The sequence below is a fragment of the Manis pentadactyla genome, chromosome 9 (assembly GCF_030020395.1).
Source record: "Manis pentadactyla isolate mManPen7 chromosome 9, mManPen7.hap1, whole genome shotgun sequence".
Classification (NCBI taxonomy): domain Eukaryota; kingdom Metazoa; phylum Chordata; class Mammalia; order Pholidota; family Manidae; genus Manis; species Manis pentadactyla.
The window spans coordinates 15,166,326-15,182,671 of record NC_080027.1 but is presented as its reverse complement, the minus strand read 5'-3'; the positions used below and the strand labels follow the sequence as shown (position 1 = coordinate 15,182,671).

At 46.2% G+C, this 16,346-nt stretch overlaps 1 protein-coding gene across 7 annotated transcripts in view; it reads left to right on the top strand.

The window, feature by feature from the left end:
- Window positions 1–960: 960 nt before the first annotated feature.
- Window positions 961–16,346, top strand: part of INCENP (inner centromere protein) — a 35,861-nt gene continuing 20,475 nt past the window's right edge. Inside the window, exons 1-4 of one of the 7 annotated variants that reach the window (XM_036925682.2) lie at window positions 961–1,056; window positions 13,250–13,400; window positions 13,712–13,825; window positions 14,744–15,531. In XM_036925682.2, coding sequence (XP_036781577.2) covers window positions 13,261–13,400; window positions 13,712–13,825; window positions 14,744–15,531 — 1,042 coding nt within the window. In that variant the 5' untranslated portion in view covers window positions 961–1,056; window positions 13,250–13,260. Of the gene's footprint in view, window positions 1,057–8,878; window positions 9,023–10,169; window positions 10,434–13,249; window positions 13,401–13,711; window positions 13,826–14,743; window positions 15,532–16,346 lie in introns of those variants that run through there. The other 6 variants (XM_036925669.2, XM_036925693.2, XM_057506999.1 and 3 more) reach the window with 6 other exon arrangements.

The following is a 16,346-nucleotide window of genomic DNA, read 5'->3' as shown; positions in this document are numbered from 1 at the left end:
ATATTTGACAGTTGCTAAGAAAGTAGGTCTTAGAAGTTCTCATCATAAGAAAAAAATCTGTAACTATATATGGTGACAGATGTTAACTCAACTTACTGTGGTGATCATTTCTCAATGTATACAAATACCAAATCATTGTTGTACACCTGAAACTAATGTTATATATTGATTATACTTAACTAAAAAAAAACCCAGTAGAATAAATAAGACTGCAAAATATTCCTAAATCGGACTATTATACAGCAGCAATAAGAATGAACGAATTACAGCCATGCAAAACAGTATGGAAGAATTTCGCAAACACAATGTTGAGCAAAAGACGCCAAACACAAGAGCAGACTGTATAATACATTACTGAAAAAAAAAAAAAAGCCAACTATAATGCTGAGGGACCCGTGCTGGCTGTTAAGACTATGTAAGCAATACAATGGTTGCCACACTTTTTTTTCTCTTAAGGCATTAGAGAAACGTTGCAGCGCAGGTGTCTGCACACTTTGGAGGAGGCTGTCATTGACGGGGGTAGGGGGGCTTCTGGGAGGCTGGCGAAACTTTATTTCTGGTGGTTGTTTTCCAGGAATGATTTTGATAAACTAATAAGCTGTATATCTCTATTTTGTGCACTTTTTAAAAGATGCGTGCTATATTTCACAATATATATATTTTAAAGAAGACCCCATTCAAGATAAGATGAGGTGTCTGAGAGAACGCAGGACTTGCGCGCAGGGGCATCCACCTCCCCCAGCATGTACCTCCCACCAGCTCTAGGAGCCGAGCTAAAGAGGCGCCACGCTCCAAAAAGCAAGGCTTCGGCTCCCAAGGTTCAGGCGAGTGGACAGGTATCCCGTGCATACAGGGCCACCTTGACCTGGGCAAGCTCTCTCCCGCTCTCCACCTGCGAAGACAACCTGCGATCGCCGGCGCCTGCGCAAGCGTGCCCGCCACAGACCAGGCTGCGCATGCGCCCTCTGGTCCGCGCGGGGTGTCGCTAGAGCAAGGGAGCAGCTGCCCGGTGGGAAAGGACCCTGGGGCAGGGACTGCAGCCAAGTGCTCCTCTGAGTGAGTTGCTGGTTTCTAGAGGGGCACCCATGTTTAGTTCCAGAAACGTGCCAGCGCAGGGGTCTGCCAACTTCTGTAAAGGCTGACGGTAATTACTGTACTTCAGACTTTGTGGGCAAAGGGGCAAACTCTAAGATATTTTGGAGGTTCGTAGATAACAAGGGAGGAGACAAATAGCTACATTTTTCTAATTGATGAAATTCAAAATATGTTAAAAAAAATAATTGAATATAATTTTATTTCAGACTAGGTTTACTAATGTTACTGAACCCCCAAATCTGATTCATGAGCCTGATGCACAACAAACCAATCTCTGACTCACTGGGGTTGAAGCAGAGAAAGCTTCGTTATTAGAGGGTAGCCCACCAAAAAAGCAGGAAAACATTCCCAAATCTGCCTTGCCTGGTTGAGTCGAGCAGCAGTTTATATACGATTAGCAAAGGAATGTGAAAGTTAGGGCAGAAACTAGAGAGACCTCGAAACTTCTAGGAGTTTTGCGTTGATTTTGGCTTCCTGGTATCATCCGGGGGTCCTGGAGTGTTTCATGTTTATCCTAGAGTATTTTGTGTTAAAACTGGTGTGTTTTATATTGAACTATTGGTTCTGCAACACAGAGTTTGTCAACCATTTCTAGTAATCAGCTGTAGGGAAGAGACAGAAAGGATAAGATTCCCACAAAGCAGTGAAGGAATGTTAAGCATTTGGGGCTACTCTAGAGGGAGAGGGGTAGACAGATAAAGAAACATGTGTCCGGGTTCCCTAATAACAATGATTTTCTGCTTGGGGAGTAAGGGTGGGTAGTGGAGGATAACATTTCCCTAAATGTGGTTCAAAGTTAATGTTCCCTACCATTAGAATCGATTTCAGTGTTCGTCTGTTAATGCAGATCTACAGTGAAATTTTTACCCACTTGGTTTTGAAGTATTTTATTTTTTTGACAAAAAAAATATTTTTATTTCATTTATAATCCCAATGACTTACTAACGGGGTGTGCCTGTTGGGTACTGCGCAACTTTTCCAACCTTGGAATCAGATTGGACATCACCCACCCTCATTTCCTGTCCATTGATTTTTATTGTTGTTGTTGTTGTTATCATTAATCTACAATTACATGAAGAACATTATGTTTACTAGGGTCCCCCCTTCACCAAGTCCCCCCTGCAAACCCCATTACAGTCACTGTCCGCCAGTGTAGTAAGATGTTGTAGAATCAGTACTTGTCTTCTCTGTGTTGCACAGCCCTCCCCATGCCCCCCGTGGGGCATAATGCCACATTATACATGCTAATCGTAACACCCCCTTTCTTTTTCCCTGCCCTTATCCCTCCCTTCCTTCCCATTCTCCCCAGTCCCTTTCCCTTTGGTAACTGTTAGTCCATTCTTGGGTTCTGTGATTCTGCTGCTGTTTTGTTCCTTCAGTTTTTCTTTGTTCTTATACTCCACAGATGAGTGAAATCATTTGGTATTTGTCTTTCTCCACCTGGCTTATTTCACTGGGCATAATACCCTCTAGCTCCATCCACGTTGTTGCAGATGGTAGGATTTGTTTTCTTCTTATGGCTGAGTAATATGCCATTGTGTATTTGTACCACATCTTCTTTATCCATTCATCTACTGATGGACACTTAGGTTGCTTCCAATTCTTGGCTATTGTAAATAGTGCTGCTATAAACATAGGGGTGCATCTGTCTTTTTCAAACTGGGCTGCTGCATTCTTAGGGTAAATTCCTAGGAGTGGAATTCCTGGGTCAAATGGTATTTCTATTTTGAGCTTTTTGAGGAACCTCCATACTGCTTTCTATAGTGGTTGAACTAATTTACATTCCCACCAGCAGTGTAGGAGGGTTCCCCTTTCTCCACAACCTCGCCAACATTTGTTGTTGTTTGTCTTTTGGATGGTAGCCATCCTTACTGGTGTGAGGTGATATCTCATTGTGGTTTTAATTTGCATTTCTCTGATCACTAGCGATGTGGAGAATCTTTTCATGTGTCTGTTGGCCATCTGAATTTCTTTGGAGAACTGTCCGTTCAGCTCCTCTGCCCATTTTTTAATTGGATTATTTGCTTTTTGTTTGTTGAGGTGCGTGAGCTCTTTATATATTTTGATGTCAAGCCTTTATCAGATCTGTCATTTATGAATATATTCTCCCATACTGTAGGATACCTTTTTGTTCTATTGATGGTGTCCTTTGCTGTACAGAAGCTTTTCAGCTTGATGTAGTCCCACTTGTTCGTTTTTGCTTTTGTTTCCCTTGCCTGGGGAGATATGTTCATGAAGAAGTCTCTCATGTTTATGTCCAAGAGATTTTTGCCTATGTTTTTTTCTAAGAGTTTTATGGTTTCATGACTTACATTCAGGTCTTTGATCCATTTCGAATTTACTTTTGTGTATGGGGTTAGACAGTGATCCAGTTTCATTCTCTTACATGTAGCTGTCCAGTTTTGCCATCACCATCTGTTGAAGAGACTGTCATTTCCCCATTGTATGTCCATGGCTCCTTTATCGTATATTAATTGACCATATATGTTTGGGTTAATGTCTGGAGTCTCTATTCTGTTCCACTGGTCTGTGGCTCTGTTCTTGTGCCAGTACCAAATTGTCTTGATTACTGTGGCTTTGTAGTAGAGCTTGAAGTTGGTGAGCGAGATCCCCCCCCCACACACACTTTATTCTTCCTTCTCAGGATTGCTTTGGCTACTCAGGGTCTTTGGTGTTTCCATATGAATTTTTGAACTATTTGTTCCAGTTCGTTGAAGAATGCTGTTGGTAATTTGATAGGGATTGCATCAAATCTGTATATTGCTTTGGGCAGGATGGCCATTTTGACAATATTAATTCTTCCTAGCCAGGAGCATGGGATGAGTTTCCATTTGTTAGTGTCCTCTTTAATTACTCTTAAGAGTGTCTTATAGTTTTCAGGGTATAGGTCTTTCACTTCTTTGGTTAGGTTTATTCCTAGGTATTTTATTCTTTTTGATGCAATTGTGAATGGAATTGTTTTCCTGATTTCTCTTTCTATTGGTTCATTGTTAGTGTATAGGAAAGCCACAGATTTCTATGTGTTAATTTTGTATCCTGCAACTTTGCTGTATTGAAGTATCTTTTCACACAGATGAGTACTTCTAAAAATGATAACAGCCCATGAGCAAGTCTAATGAATTCCTTTTCTGCAGGCTAGCCTTTGTTATATGAAGGCAGTTAAATAAATCTCTTTTCTCACATCTTCCCTTAAATAATTCTTCCTAAGGAGGAGGCAAGCTCTTTTAGAAGTGTGACATTTGATTCCAGTTCTTCAGCTATGATGTCTTGACAGGTTACTTATCCTTCTTTTTCATCAGTTAAAGTAGAGATAAAGCCTTACTGCTTGTTGTGAGGAGATAATGGCATGGAAAAGTGCACAGAACAAGGACTGTCACAGAATGGACATTCGGGAAGTGGCAGCTTAGAGATAGGGTCCAGCTTGTACTACGGTTGTTCTTGTCTAGGTTGAACTCCAGTAGGTCAGTGTTCCAGAGTAAACACAGGCCTCTAGGAATGGGCCCATGGAGTAAGATTTCTCCTCAGTTCAGGCCATCCTTCCATGCTTATGCCCCTAAGTTAAACATGATTTGGGGGGATGAAACTGAGGCAGAGTAGTTTTCTCATCTCTGAGAAAACTAAAGAGAGATTTGAGGCCAACAAAGAATTGGTCTGTGGTGGCTGGGGCAGTGTGGGGTGGGGTGGGTAGCGGGGTGGGTGGGTGCCAGTAGTACTGTTCCCCTGGGAAAGGACACAATGGAACTAGAGAAGAACTCAGTCCATTCCATCAAGAGGGATAGAAAGTTTAAAATAAAGCAATGCCACAGAAAAGTAGGAACTAAAAAGATGATCCAGCTGAACTTTATTTTATATTGTGGTCAAAACATAACACATTACAGTTTACCATCTTAACCAATTCCACATCTCTGGAACTTTTAATCTTGCAAAACCGAAACCTGTTTACTGAACAGCCCCCCTTTCTGTCTTCTCAGTCCCTGGCAACCACCACTCAACTTTGTTTCTAAGAGTTTGACTGCATTAGATACCTCATATAAAAAGAACCATGCAGGCGGAGCCAACATGGCGGCATGAGTAGGACAGTGGGAATCTCCTCCCAAAAACATATATATTTTTGAAAATACAACAAATACAACTAATCCTAAAAGAGAGACCAGAAGACACAGGACAACAGCCTGACTACATTCACACGTGGGAGAGCCCAGCGCCTGGTGAAAGGGCACTATTTACAATAGCCAAGAATTGGAAGCAACCTAAATGTCCATCGATAGATGAATGGATAAAGAAGATGTGGTACATATACACAATGGAATACTACTCAGCCATAAGAAAAGGGCAAATCCTACCATTTGCAGCAACATGGATGGAGCTGGAGGGTATTATGCTCAGTGAAACAAGCCAAGCGGAGAAAGAGAAATACCAAATGATTTCACTAATCTGTGGAGTATAAGAACAAAGGAAAAACTGAAGGAACAAAACAGCAGCAGAATCACAGAACTCAAGAATGGACTAACAAGTACCAAAGGGAAAGGGACTGGGGAGGATGGGTGGGTAGGGAGGGATAAGGGCGGGGAGAAAAAGGGGGGTATTAAGATTAGCATGCATGGGGGGGTGGGAGAAAGGGGAGGGCTGTACAACACAGAGAAGACAAGTAGTGATTCTACAACATTTTGCTACACTGATGGACAGTGACTGTAAAGGGGTATATAGGGGGGACCTGGTATAGGGGAGAGCCTAGTAAACAAAATATTCGTCATGTAAGTGTAGATTAATGATAAAAAAAAAAAAAGCAGTTCCAGTGTGGTGACCTCCAATGAGTTCTACACAATGATATAAAGGGCATATAAAAGTGTAGGCAAAGGGTCTGTTTGTGTTTATACAGAGGATCAAAGCCTAATTTGGCTACCCAAAAAATGAACTAAGATACGATATGAAAAAGAACTTCCAACATCAGCACTCTCGGGAAGACTCAGGCCAGAAGATGATCATTAAAAAACCCCAACAAAGAGCCACGCACTGCTACAGCTGTAGATGCACTCATCCCACCAGTTCCTGGACTTGCCATGGGAATGAAGAAGGAGATATCTAAGCTGGCCTGTGCATACAGTAAGACAACAAATTTGACTGGATCTATACTGTTGGAACTCAACCAAGAATTAGGAGAAGTGCAAATTGTAGTGCTCCAAAATCTTACAACTACAGACTATTCATTGTTAAAAGAACATATGGGATGTGAACAGTCCCCAGGAATGGGTTGTTTTAATTTGTCTGATTTCTCTCAGACTGTTCAGGTTCAGTTGGACAATATCCACCATATCAGATAAGTTTTCACAAATGCCTAAGGTACCTAACTGGTTTTCTTGGCTTCACTGGAGATGGCTGGTAATTACAGGTATGCTTTGGTTACGTAACTGTACTCCTATTATGTTAATGTGTGTGCGCAATTTAAGTAGTAGCTTAAAACCTATACATGCTGAAGTTACTCTACAAGAAGATGTCAAAGAAATAATCAATCTTCCCATGTTTTCTTCTGCCTGCTACTTCTATAGCTTTTCTTCTTCCTTCCTAATTACAACCCTTAAATAGAATTCGTGCCTCATATCGAATTTACCGAGTATCATAATTCTTCCAAGTGGTAAAGACACCTCAAGACAAATGCTGGGCATAGAAGCCACAGGGCATAAATATGCAAAGAAGTAAAAAGCTAACCTTTTCAAACAATAAGGCTTCTCTCTCACTTACCAACTTCACATTTCCCTGTATGGCCCCGGAAGATGACTGGTTAGCCAGAGACGGGTAAGATTCATCAAGGGAGGAACAACCTAAGACAGGCACAGTCGCAGGGGGGCCATCAGGTGAGAAATTGGGGATCAACAGAGGTGAGGCTTAGAACCTCACCCCCCCTGTTCTGAGAGAAATCTTCTGCATACGTGGATGTTTTATTGCCCTGGTCTAGCTTGGATTAACACATAGTCTACAGGCACACACCTGATCATCTACATTTGCTCTCTTACAACACTAAACTATGTTTTCTACCTTTATCTTGTATCTACCTACCACTTCAGCATTTTATTAAAAATAGTAATAATAGAGAAATGTGGTATCCACATGTAAATCAAGTATAAAAATCAAATGAGTATTTATATTTGAACTGACTGTTTATAGTTCATAATGCATGAGCAAAACCGAAAGCTTCTGTGATGACTGCCCTTGTAATGTTCACCATGTAACTTATTCACTATGTAAGAATTTGTTCTCCATGTAAGAACTTGTTCGTTATGCTTCAGAAGATTGGAGACTGACGAAAATTAGGCTTGGGGTGGATTAATGACTGTGCATTGAGCAGTGACTCCCCTATACAAAATTTTATTGTTGTTAACAACCATTTGATCAATAAATATGAGAGATGCCCTCACACACACACACACAATATATATATATACACACTTCCAATTGTAAAATAAATAAGTAACCGGGATGTAATGTATAGCATAAGGAACATAGTCAAAATATTTTAACAACTTGGTATGGTGATAGCTGGTACCTAGAATTATCATGTATATAAATGTTGAATCACTGTGTTGTACACCTGAAACTAATGTAATACTGTGTGTCAACTACCCTTCAATAAAAAATAATTATCTAAAAAAAAAAAAAGGACCATGCAGTATTTGTCTTTCTGTGAGTAGCTTATTTCACCTAGCATAACGTCCTCAAAGTTCATCCAAGTTGTAGCAGATGACAGGATTTCTTGTCTTTTAAAGGTGAAGTAATATTCCACTTATATATATGCCACAATTTGTCAGTTCATCTACTGATGGACAGTTGGGTTGCTTCCACCTCTTAGTTGTTATGAATAATGCTGCAATGAGCATGGGGGTACAAATAACTCTTGAGATCTAACTGCCTATTTTACAGGTGACCCAGCTCTGACTCAGATTAAAGTGACAGTCTAAAGCAGTTTCTCAACCGTGGCAATACTTGCATTTGGGGCTGGATAATTCTTGGGTGGGGGTGGTGTTCTGTGCACTGTAGGGTGTTCGGCAGCATGGCTGGCCTCTACCCAGTAGATGCCAGTAGCACCACCATCCTTTATGAAAACAAAATCCAAAGATACTCATACAGCGCCAAATGTCAGAAGAACGGAGAAGTCAAAACTTCCCCAGTTCAAAACCATTATTCCAAAGAAATACTTGGAGCTAGTATAGGTGGGACCCAGGCTGCTGTCACCCAAGAGATGACAGATGGGAGGGGGTGGGGAGAAAGGGGCTCTACGTAAATACGAACTCCACCGCGATTTACAAGGCATATTTTTGTTTGTTCGTTTTACTTCTCAAAAATGACAGAGGTCGGAAGGGCATCATTTCGTCCGTCTGGAGGAGAAAACTGAAAAGCGTAAGGCTCTCTGGACGAGCACGACCTCTGGCCTACGACCCCGACCTCCCGAGCTGCGCCCCCAAGAGGTCCCTCAAACGCTTCCCACGGCCCGGGGAGCCTTCGCAGTGCATGCTGGGGCTTGTAGTTCTGGCGTGCGAGGTGCTGCCCGCGCACAACCCACCGCGAGCCACTTCCTCTCCCGGCCGTGGGGCAGTCGCTCCCGGAAGCTGAGCAAGTTAAAGTTTAAACGCTTCCTTTCCTGGCCTCTTCATCTCGCAGACTGCTAAGACCAAGTAGCCAGTAAGTGGCCCGTATGGCACTTCCTTTTACCTGATTGGTTTGGAGTTTCGCAGTCGCCCCGCCAAACTTGCTTGGGATTGGTCGAGTCTTCAGTTTTGAAAATCGTAGGTTTCGCCCGCGCTGCACCGCCTTATTGCTGCCTCCGAGCAGTGAGACCAGGAGACCCGGAGCCGAGGGCCTCGGCGGGCCAGGGGCTCTGCTAGGGAGGCCGCTGGACTTGGATCGGAGCAGAGCTTAGACGAGGTGAAGTCAAGTAAGTGTGCGCGGGCGGCCGCGGGGCTGAGGGGATAGTTAGCGATCTGTAGCCCATCCCGCCACCTCCGTACCGGGGGCGTGACCCCTCCCCCCCCCGCCCCTTGCGGCTTGGGAATGGACGGGTCACTTCCTAAAGTGGCGAGATGACCTGCCTCGGTCCTGGGGCCTGAGATGACTCCCCTCCTCCACCTAGGTCACCACGCTTCCAGAGAATAACCCCGTCTGCTCCCGCTCCCGGTACCTAGCGCCTTGTTTCGAGCCTAGAAGGCCCTTTATTGGCCTGGATGCGCAGGAAGCGAACGCACTCCAACCCAACTGTGTGAAGGATTATGCCAAATGGCATTGCTGTCCAGTTAGCCCTCGTTCAACACCTCCCCTACCGCCTGGGCAACATTTTAAACTGACCATTTCTGGAGGGCAATGCTGCCTCTTATCTTGTGACGCTCCAAGGTTCTCCGTCAGCGGTTCGGCCTCTGTGGCCTTCCCTGGGGGTGCCCAGAGCCAAAACTTGGCGCCTGCCTACAGAGGCTCAAATCGAGTAGGCTGCATAGCTTATGATTACAAGCCCAATTTTAAATCCAGGCCCCACCCCTGATTTCGCCTCTGGTGACTTTAACTTCTCTTTGCCTCAGTTTCCTCATTTGCACGTGGGTATCCTAGAGGTGAGGTGAGTGTTAAATGAGATGGTGCTGCACCCGAGCATGCAGTAGGACTCAGTAAATGGGAGAAGCCTTTCACTGAGGTGCTGTAGAGGGCTAGGTGCCCAACTTCCTGCACCCCAGAAGAGCAGACATTGCAAAAGAGGGCGGTGGGGCCTCTAGTCTGGGGTATGGTGGGAGGGAAGTAGTGGGAGAGGAAGATGAGTTCCTTTCAACCCTGGTGGGATGTTGGGTGCTCTGGGTTTGTGCAGACGTTCTTATACTGGCTGAAGAGGTTTTTGTTACTCTTCCCAGGAGCTTCATTCTTGGTACACTGATCCTTTCTTTCTCAGGGTCACCTATCTTCTGACTTACAGTGACCCTTTTTAAATAGCCAAACTGAGGTTGCTAAAAATATACTTCCTCATGGAAACACTTTTTTGCACCTAAGAAGCCCTCACCCACTTTGCCATTTTGAACAAATACTTAAAAAAAAAAAAGATAGCAAGTTGTTGCTTCTGTAGCTCCTCTGGGGACCTTTGTTTGGTTTTGGCTTCCTTAGATAATTTTCTCTTTCCTGGCCTCATACTGGGGTCCTGTACTTTGCCAGGGCTGAGTTCTGGACAGAGAGGATGGGGGAAGTTAGCAGGATGGCAACAAAGAGACTGTGCCCACGCCTGGCATGCTGCAGACCTGTCTCTGCCCAAAGCAGCTGTGATCCTGCCCTGACTGGTTCTGCCTGTGGCCCCTAGGAGCACGGCCTTCGAATGAGTATGATGGCATACCCTGATTTGTGTGGAATGAGATCTTTTGGTGTCCCTGTGTGTGAGTGTGTGTGGGTGGGGGTGGTTTAGTGTGACCCATCGTGTGTTTATTTCTAGGTGTAGAGTTGATAGATGGATTTATTCTTTCAACAGCTATCCTTTTGTGCCAGGCACTGTGTCAGGCTCTGTGCACTTTTAAGTATGAGCGAGACAGACAAGGGCTTGCCTTCAGGGAGCAAATGTTTACTGGGCAGAAACAGGCAGTAAGCAAACAGATAATCACCCAAAAGACATGCAGAGAATTGAAATCAATCAATGAAATTGTGGCTGGTAGGCATGTCCTTCCTGAGTGCTGAGATTGAAGTGATAAGGAGTGAGCTGTACAAAGTAGGAGATACAAGGTTCCAGACAGGGCAGAACTTGCTTGAGGAACAAACGCTAGTATACCCTGGAAATCAGGCCCCAAAATGTCCTATGTGGCTGCAACATGGCCTGGTGTTAAGCTCTGTAAGGTGTCGAGGGGTCGGGTGACTTAGGTCCTTCCTTCCAGGGGTTACCATTCTAGGTGGGAGGCTGAGCTATGGATGGTTCTTGGTTTTGAAGGTGTAAGATCAGGGTGGTGGGTCACTACTGTGACATGAGAAGTGATCTGTTATGATGGCTATGGCCATCATCCATTCATTTGTTTTCATTCATTCACCCAGTTAGGATATTTACTGAGCCCCTGTTTTGACTGTAATAGAACACCACTTCCTGCCTGGGGCTTTGGTGGTGATTTTATAACTGAATCTCAAGGATACCTGAGTTGCTAGCTTCTTATTCTTAAGAAATTAAGAAAAAACTGATTCTGTATTTTCCCCTGTGTGATATTTCTAGGCGAGTTTTCTTTTTCTTTTTTTTCTTTTGGTATCATTAATAGACAATTACATGAGCAACATTGTGGTTACTAGATTCCCCCCATTATCAAGTCCCCACCACATACCCATTACATTCACTGTCCATCAGTGTAGTAAGATGCTATAGAGTCACTACTTGTCTTCTCTGTGCTATACTGCCTTCCCTGTGAGCCCCCCTACATTATGTGTGCTAATCGTAATGCCCCTTATTCCTCTTCTCCTTCCCTTCCCACCCACCCTCTCCAGTTCCTTTCCCTTTGGCAACTCGTTAGTCCATTCTTGGGTTCTGTGAGTCTACTGCTGTTTTGTTCCTTCAGTTTTTGCTTTGTTCTTATGCTCTACAGATGAGTGAAATCATTTGGTACTTGTCTTTCTCCACGTGGCTTATTTCACTGAGCATAATACCCTCTAGCTCCATCCATGTTGCTGCAGATGGTAGGATTTGTTTTCTTCTTATGGCTGAATAATATTCCATTGTGTATATGTACCACATCTTCTTTATCCATTCATCTACTGATGGACACTTAGGTTGCTTCCATTTCTTGGCTATTGTAAATAGTGCTGTGATAAACATAGGGGTGCATATATCTGGGATCCTGCATTCTTAGGGTAAATTCCTAGAAGTGGAATTCCTGGGTCAAATGGTATTTCTATTTTGAGTTTTTTGAGGAACCTCCATACTGCTTTCCACAATGGTTGAACTAGTTTACATTCCCACCAGCAGTGTAGGAAGGTTCTCCTTTCTCCGCATCCTTGCCAGCATTTGTTGTTCCTAAGCTTTTCTATGTTGGCCATACTAACCGGTGTGTGGTGATATCTCATTGTGGTTTTAATTTGCATTTCCCTGATAATTAGCGATGTGGAGCATCTTTTCATGTGCCTGTTGGCCATCTGAATTTCTTCTTTGGAGAAGTGTCTGTTCATATCCTCTGCCCATTTTTTAATAGGGTTATTTGCTTTTTGGGTGTTGAGGCGTGTGAGTTCTTTATATATTTTGGATGTTAATCCCTTGTCAAATATGTCATTTACAAATATATTCTCCCATACTGTAGGATGCCTTTTTGTTCTGCTGATGGTGTCCTTTGCTATACAGAAGCTTTTTAGCATGATGTAGTCCCATTTGTTCATTTTTTTTGTTTGTTTCCCTTGCATGAGGAGATGCGTTCAGGAAAAAGTTGCCCATGTTTACATTCAAGAGTAGACAAGTATTCTTAAAACAAGAAATTGCTTATCCTCTCCCCTTATGCTCCTTCATCCATTTCTAGGGCATTTCAGCTCAGGGGAGAGGATTGTAGGGGCCCCTTGGAGAGGAGCATATCTCTGGACCCCTACTTTCTTACCAGCTCCTTTGGAACTCAGAACCCTTCTCTTCACTGGCCTCTTGAGGCAGTTGGATTCAATATTGTTTGGCCTGAGGCCTGGGGTCAGCTTGTGTACAGCTCGGAGTAACTTTGTGTAGCCCTTGCTTACCCACAGGTATTAAGAGGAGAGCCCACAGGCCTGTGCTTGGGCAGGCAGAGAGGGGTCCCGTGGTGGCCCTACTTCCTTCCTGATCCAGTGAGACATGCCCTGTCAGTTTAAGCCCCAGAAAAGGCCATTTGTAAGGAGGAATGCTGATAACAGAATTGGTTAGAAGTGTGAACTTATGGAGACAGCATGCTGTGGGTAGGTGGGTGGGTTGGGGGTAAGGCGTTTGAAGAGTGTGAGTAGAGGGGTAGCCTTTTTTGAAAAAATGAGGCTAGTGGATTGGCATTTGGAATTCTGAAACTCTGGGAAGTGGCTGTGAGCAGGGAGGGGCCCTGATTCAGACCCTGGGTGTTTTGTGGTGTCTAGGGGATGGATGCTATTGCCTCACAGGTTTTTCCCCTAGAGAAGGTTCTGGCTCCGATCCCTGAGCTCTTGTACCTCTTGTCTCTGCTTTTGCCAGACAGAGTCACCATGGGGACCACAGCGCTGGGGCCCATTCACCTGCTGGAGCTGTGCAACCAGAAGCTCATGGAATTTGTCCATAATGTGGACAATAAGGACTTGGTGTGGCTCCAAGAGATCGAGGAGGAAGCTGAGCGCATGTTCACCAGGTGAGGGCAGGGGTGAGGCACCAGGGTCTTGAGTGCCCAGTGTCCTTGGGGCCCATCTAGTATAATGGAAAAAGGAAGAGGAGGTGTTGGGCTGGGCTTCAAAGGATGGAGCTGCAGACGCTTCCCTGACAACCTTGCTCCCTGTCAGGTCTTTGGGAAGAAGCCCCGAGTGCCTGGCAGGGGTTTTGCACATACTGTTGGAGATAGCGTTAAGTGCTGGGCATGTCAGCTTGACCCGTCACTGCCAGGAAGGGGGCAGGTACTAAGCCAAGTGGAGGAGCTGTGAACATCACTCTTCTTGTACCAAACAGAGAATTCAGCAAAGAACCTGAGCTGATGCCCAAAACACCTTCTCAGAAGAACCGACGGAAGAAGAGACGGGTTTCTTATGTTCAGGATGAAAACAGAGACCCCATCCGGAAAAGGTAGAAGGGGGTGGAGGCTCCCAGTAACAGGGAGAGTGTCAGCTGGGCCCATGGGGTCTATGGAGACTAGGCGCCCAGTAGGAGAGTTTGATTTGCAAGTGTTAATTGGGAGCAGAGGCCTGCATGAGGGGTGGGGGGGGTACCACGTGGGCCATGCCAAGAGCCAGAATGTCATGGGAAATGAAGAATGACCCATGACTGTGGAGTCCAGAGCTTGTGGGGGCTGGGTTTGATCTGGACCCTGGAGGATAGAAAGGATTTCCAGAGGTGAGAGAAGAAAGAGAAGCTGACCTTCTGCTTTCGTGAGGGTGACCAGAGGTGTGGGCTGAGGGGCTGTTCCCACCTCCCATTGCTATGCTTGTTATAAAGCCACGGAAATGATTGTGGATGACTGTGGTCTGTGAGTACAGGGGGAAAGAGGCTGGGTCTTGGGGTCAGGCAGTCCAGGGTGCACATCTCAGCTCTGCCTCTTAGCAGCTGTATGTCCATAGGCTAATTTTCCACCTCTGCAGAGCCTCAGTTTCCTCATCTCTAAGGTGAAGATAATGGTCCCTGGCTTCTAGGGCTGTCTTACGGATTAAGCAGCAGCATGGATAAAATCTCCCGCAGGGTGCTTGGCAAGGTGTGACCTCAGTAAGTGGGAGGTTTGTATGAGCTTAGTCTTCCCAGCAGTTCTGTGCGGTCTGGCCTTATCCCCAGTTTACAAGTAGGAAGGCTGAGGGTCAGAGGGGAGCTGCCTGAGTTCTCATGGCTGGAGGTGGCAGAGCCCAGACTGGAACCGGGTCTTCCACCTCCTAGCCCTCCACTTCATACTGCATCCAATCTGGGGTTCTGAGGGGAGACGGTTCCCTGTGCTCTGTTCTTGTGACACCCCCTTGCCCTGCCGGGTCGTCTCAGCTTCTGCTCTGCTGCCTCCAGCAGGTTGTCTCGCAGAAAGACGCGGAGCAGCCAGCTGGGCTCCCGGCACCTGCGCAGCAAGGACAAAGTGGAGAAGCTGGCCACTGTGCCCGGGGAGGGCGGCTCTGTCCTGCGACGGATGACACGTGCTGCAGCTGCAGCGGCGGCAGCTGCAGTGGCGATGGCTGCTCCATTGTCCGCCCCTGAGTCCCCCACAGCCCTGATCAAGAAGCTCGAAAGTGGCCTCACCCAGTGCCCGCTGATGCCCATGGTGGAGATTGGCGTCAGGGAGCACCAGAGTGCCAAGCAGCACCTCAGCCAGCTCCAGGCCGCCCAGGCTCCTTCTCGGGCTCCATCCCCAACTCCAGCCTCCCAAGTCACCTTGATATTGGACAAGGAGCCAACACCCCAGAAATCAGAGGCTGGGAGACTGGAGTCTGTCACCATGAGCTCCCTGATGGCTACATCCCAAGACTCGAAGGGCCAAGGGGTTGGAGCAGGGCGATCTGCCTCCAAGCTCAGGATTGCACAGGCCTCCCCAGGCCCACAGGACTCGCCTGGCTCTCTGGCCTCCCCATGGCGCAAGCGGGTGCTGGCTCCCATCCTGCCGGATAACTTCTCCACGCCCACTGGCTCTAGCGCAGACCCGAGGTCCATGTGGCGCAGCCTCATTGCCCCGTCCTCCCCAGACCCCCAGGTCTCACTGGGCCAGAAGTACTCCCTGGTGGCCAAGCAGGACACTGTCCGCAGGTCGAGCAGGATTGCCAAGAAGGCCAGGGAAGAGCCAGCTGCATCTGCCCGCATCATCTGTAAGTCTGGGGGTCTGTGGTGGGTGGTCCTTGGTACCTCTCTCAGCCGGGGTCTCTCCAGAGCCATCTGGTAAGGAGCTGTCCACAAAACTTTCTTCGATGATGTAAATATTCCATATCTGTGCCATTCTATGTGGCAGCAAGTAGCTAGCCACGTGCGGCCATTGAGCCCTCAAAATGTGGCTAGTGCATTTGAGGGACTGCATTTTAGTTTTATTACATCTTCCTTAATTTACATTTAAATAGCCACATGTAGCTAGGGCCTGCCACATTGAACAGTGCAGAGCTAGTCCAACCCTCTTGTTCTACAAATGAAACTGAGGTCCAGGGAGGTTGGCCCCGTCCCTGCGATTAGTGGCCATGAGGAGGCTCGAACCTGGGCCTTCTATCCAGGGCCAGCCTATTGCCCTTTTCTCCTGCTAAGGCTGACTGAGATTCCCCATGTTTGTGGACCGCCTCCTATTAGGAAAACTTTGGAGAATCTGAGGGGAGGAGAGGGGAATTCTCATCACAGCAGGCTCATTCTGGGGGGGACAGACAAGTGGGCTGGAGTGCCAACTCGGCCATTTACCCACCCTGTGACCTTGGGCAGGTTATGGGAGCTTCTGTGTGGGCCTCAGTTCCTTATCTGTCAGCTGGGTAGTAAGAACATCACCTTAAAGGGTTGTTGGGAGGTTTTCTCTGTTAGCCCACAAAGGGGCTTAGAACAGTGCCTGCTGTGTAGGAAGGGCTCCATATTAGTTGTTTTTGTCGTCATCTGATCCCAGCCAGAGGACCATTGTTCCAGTGGGAGCAGGTGTTATGAGCCACAGAGG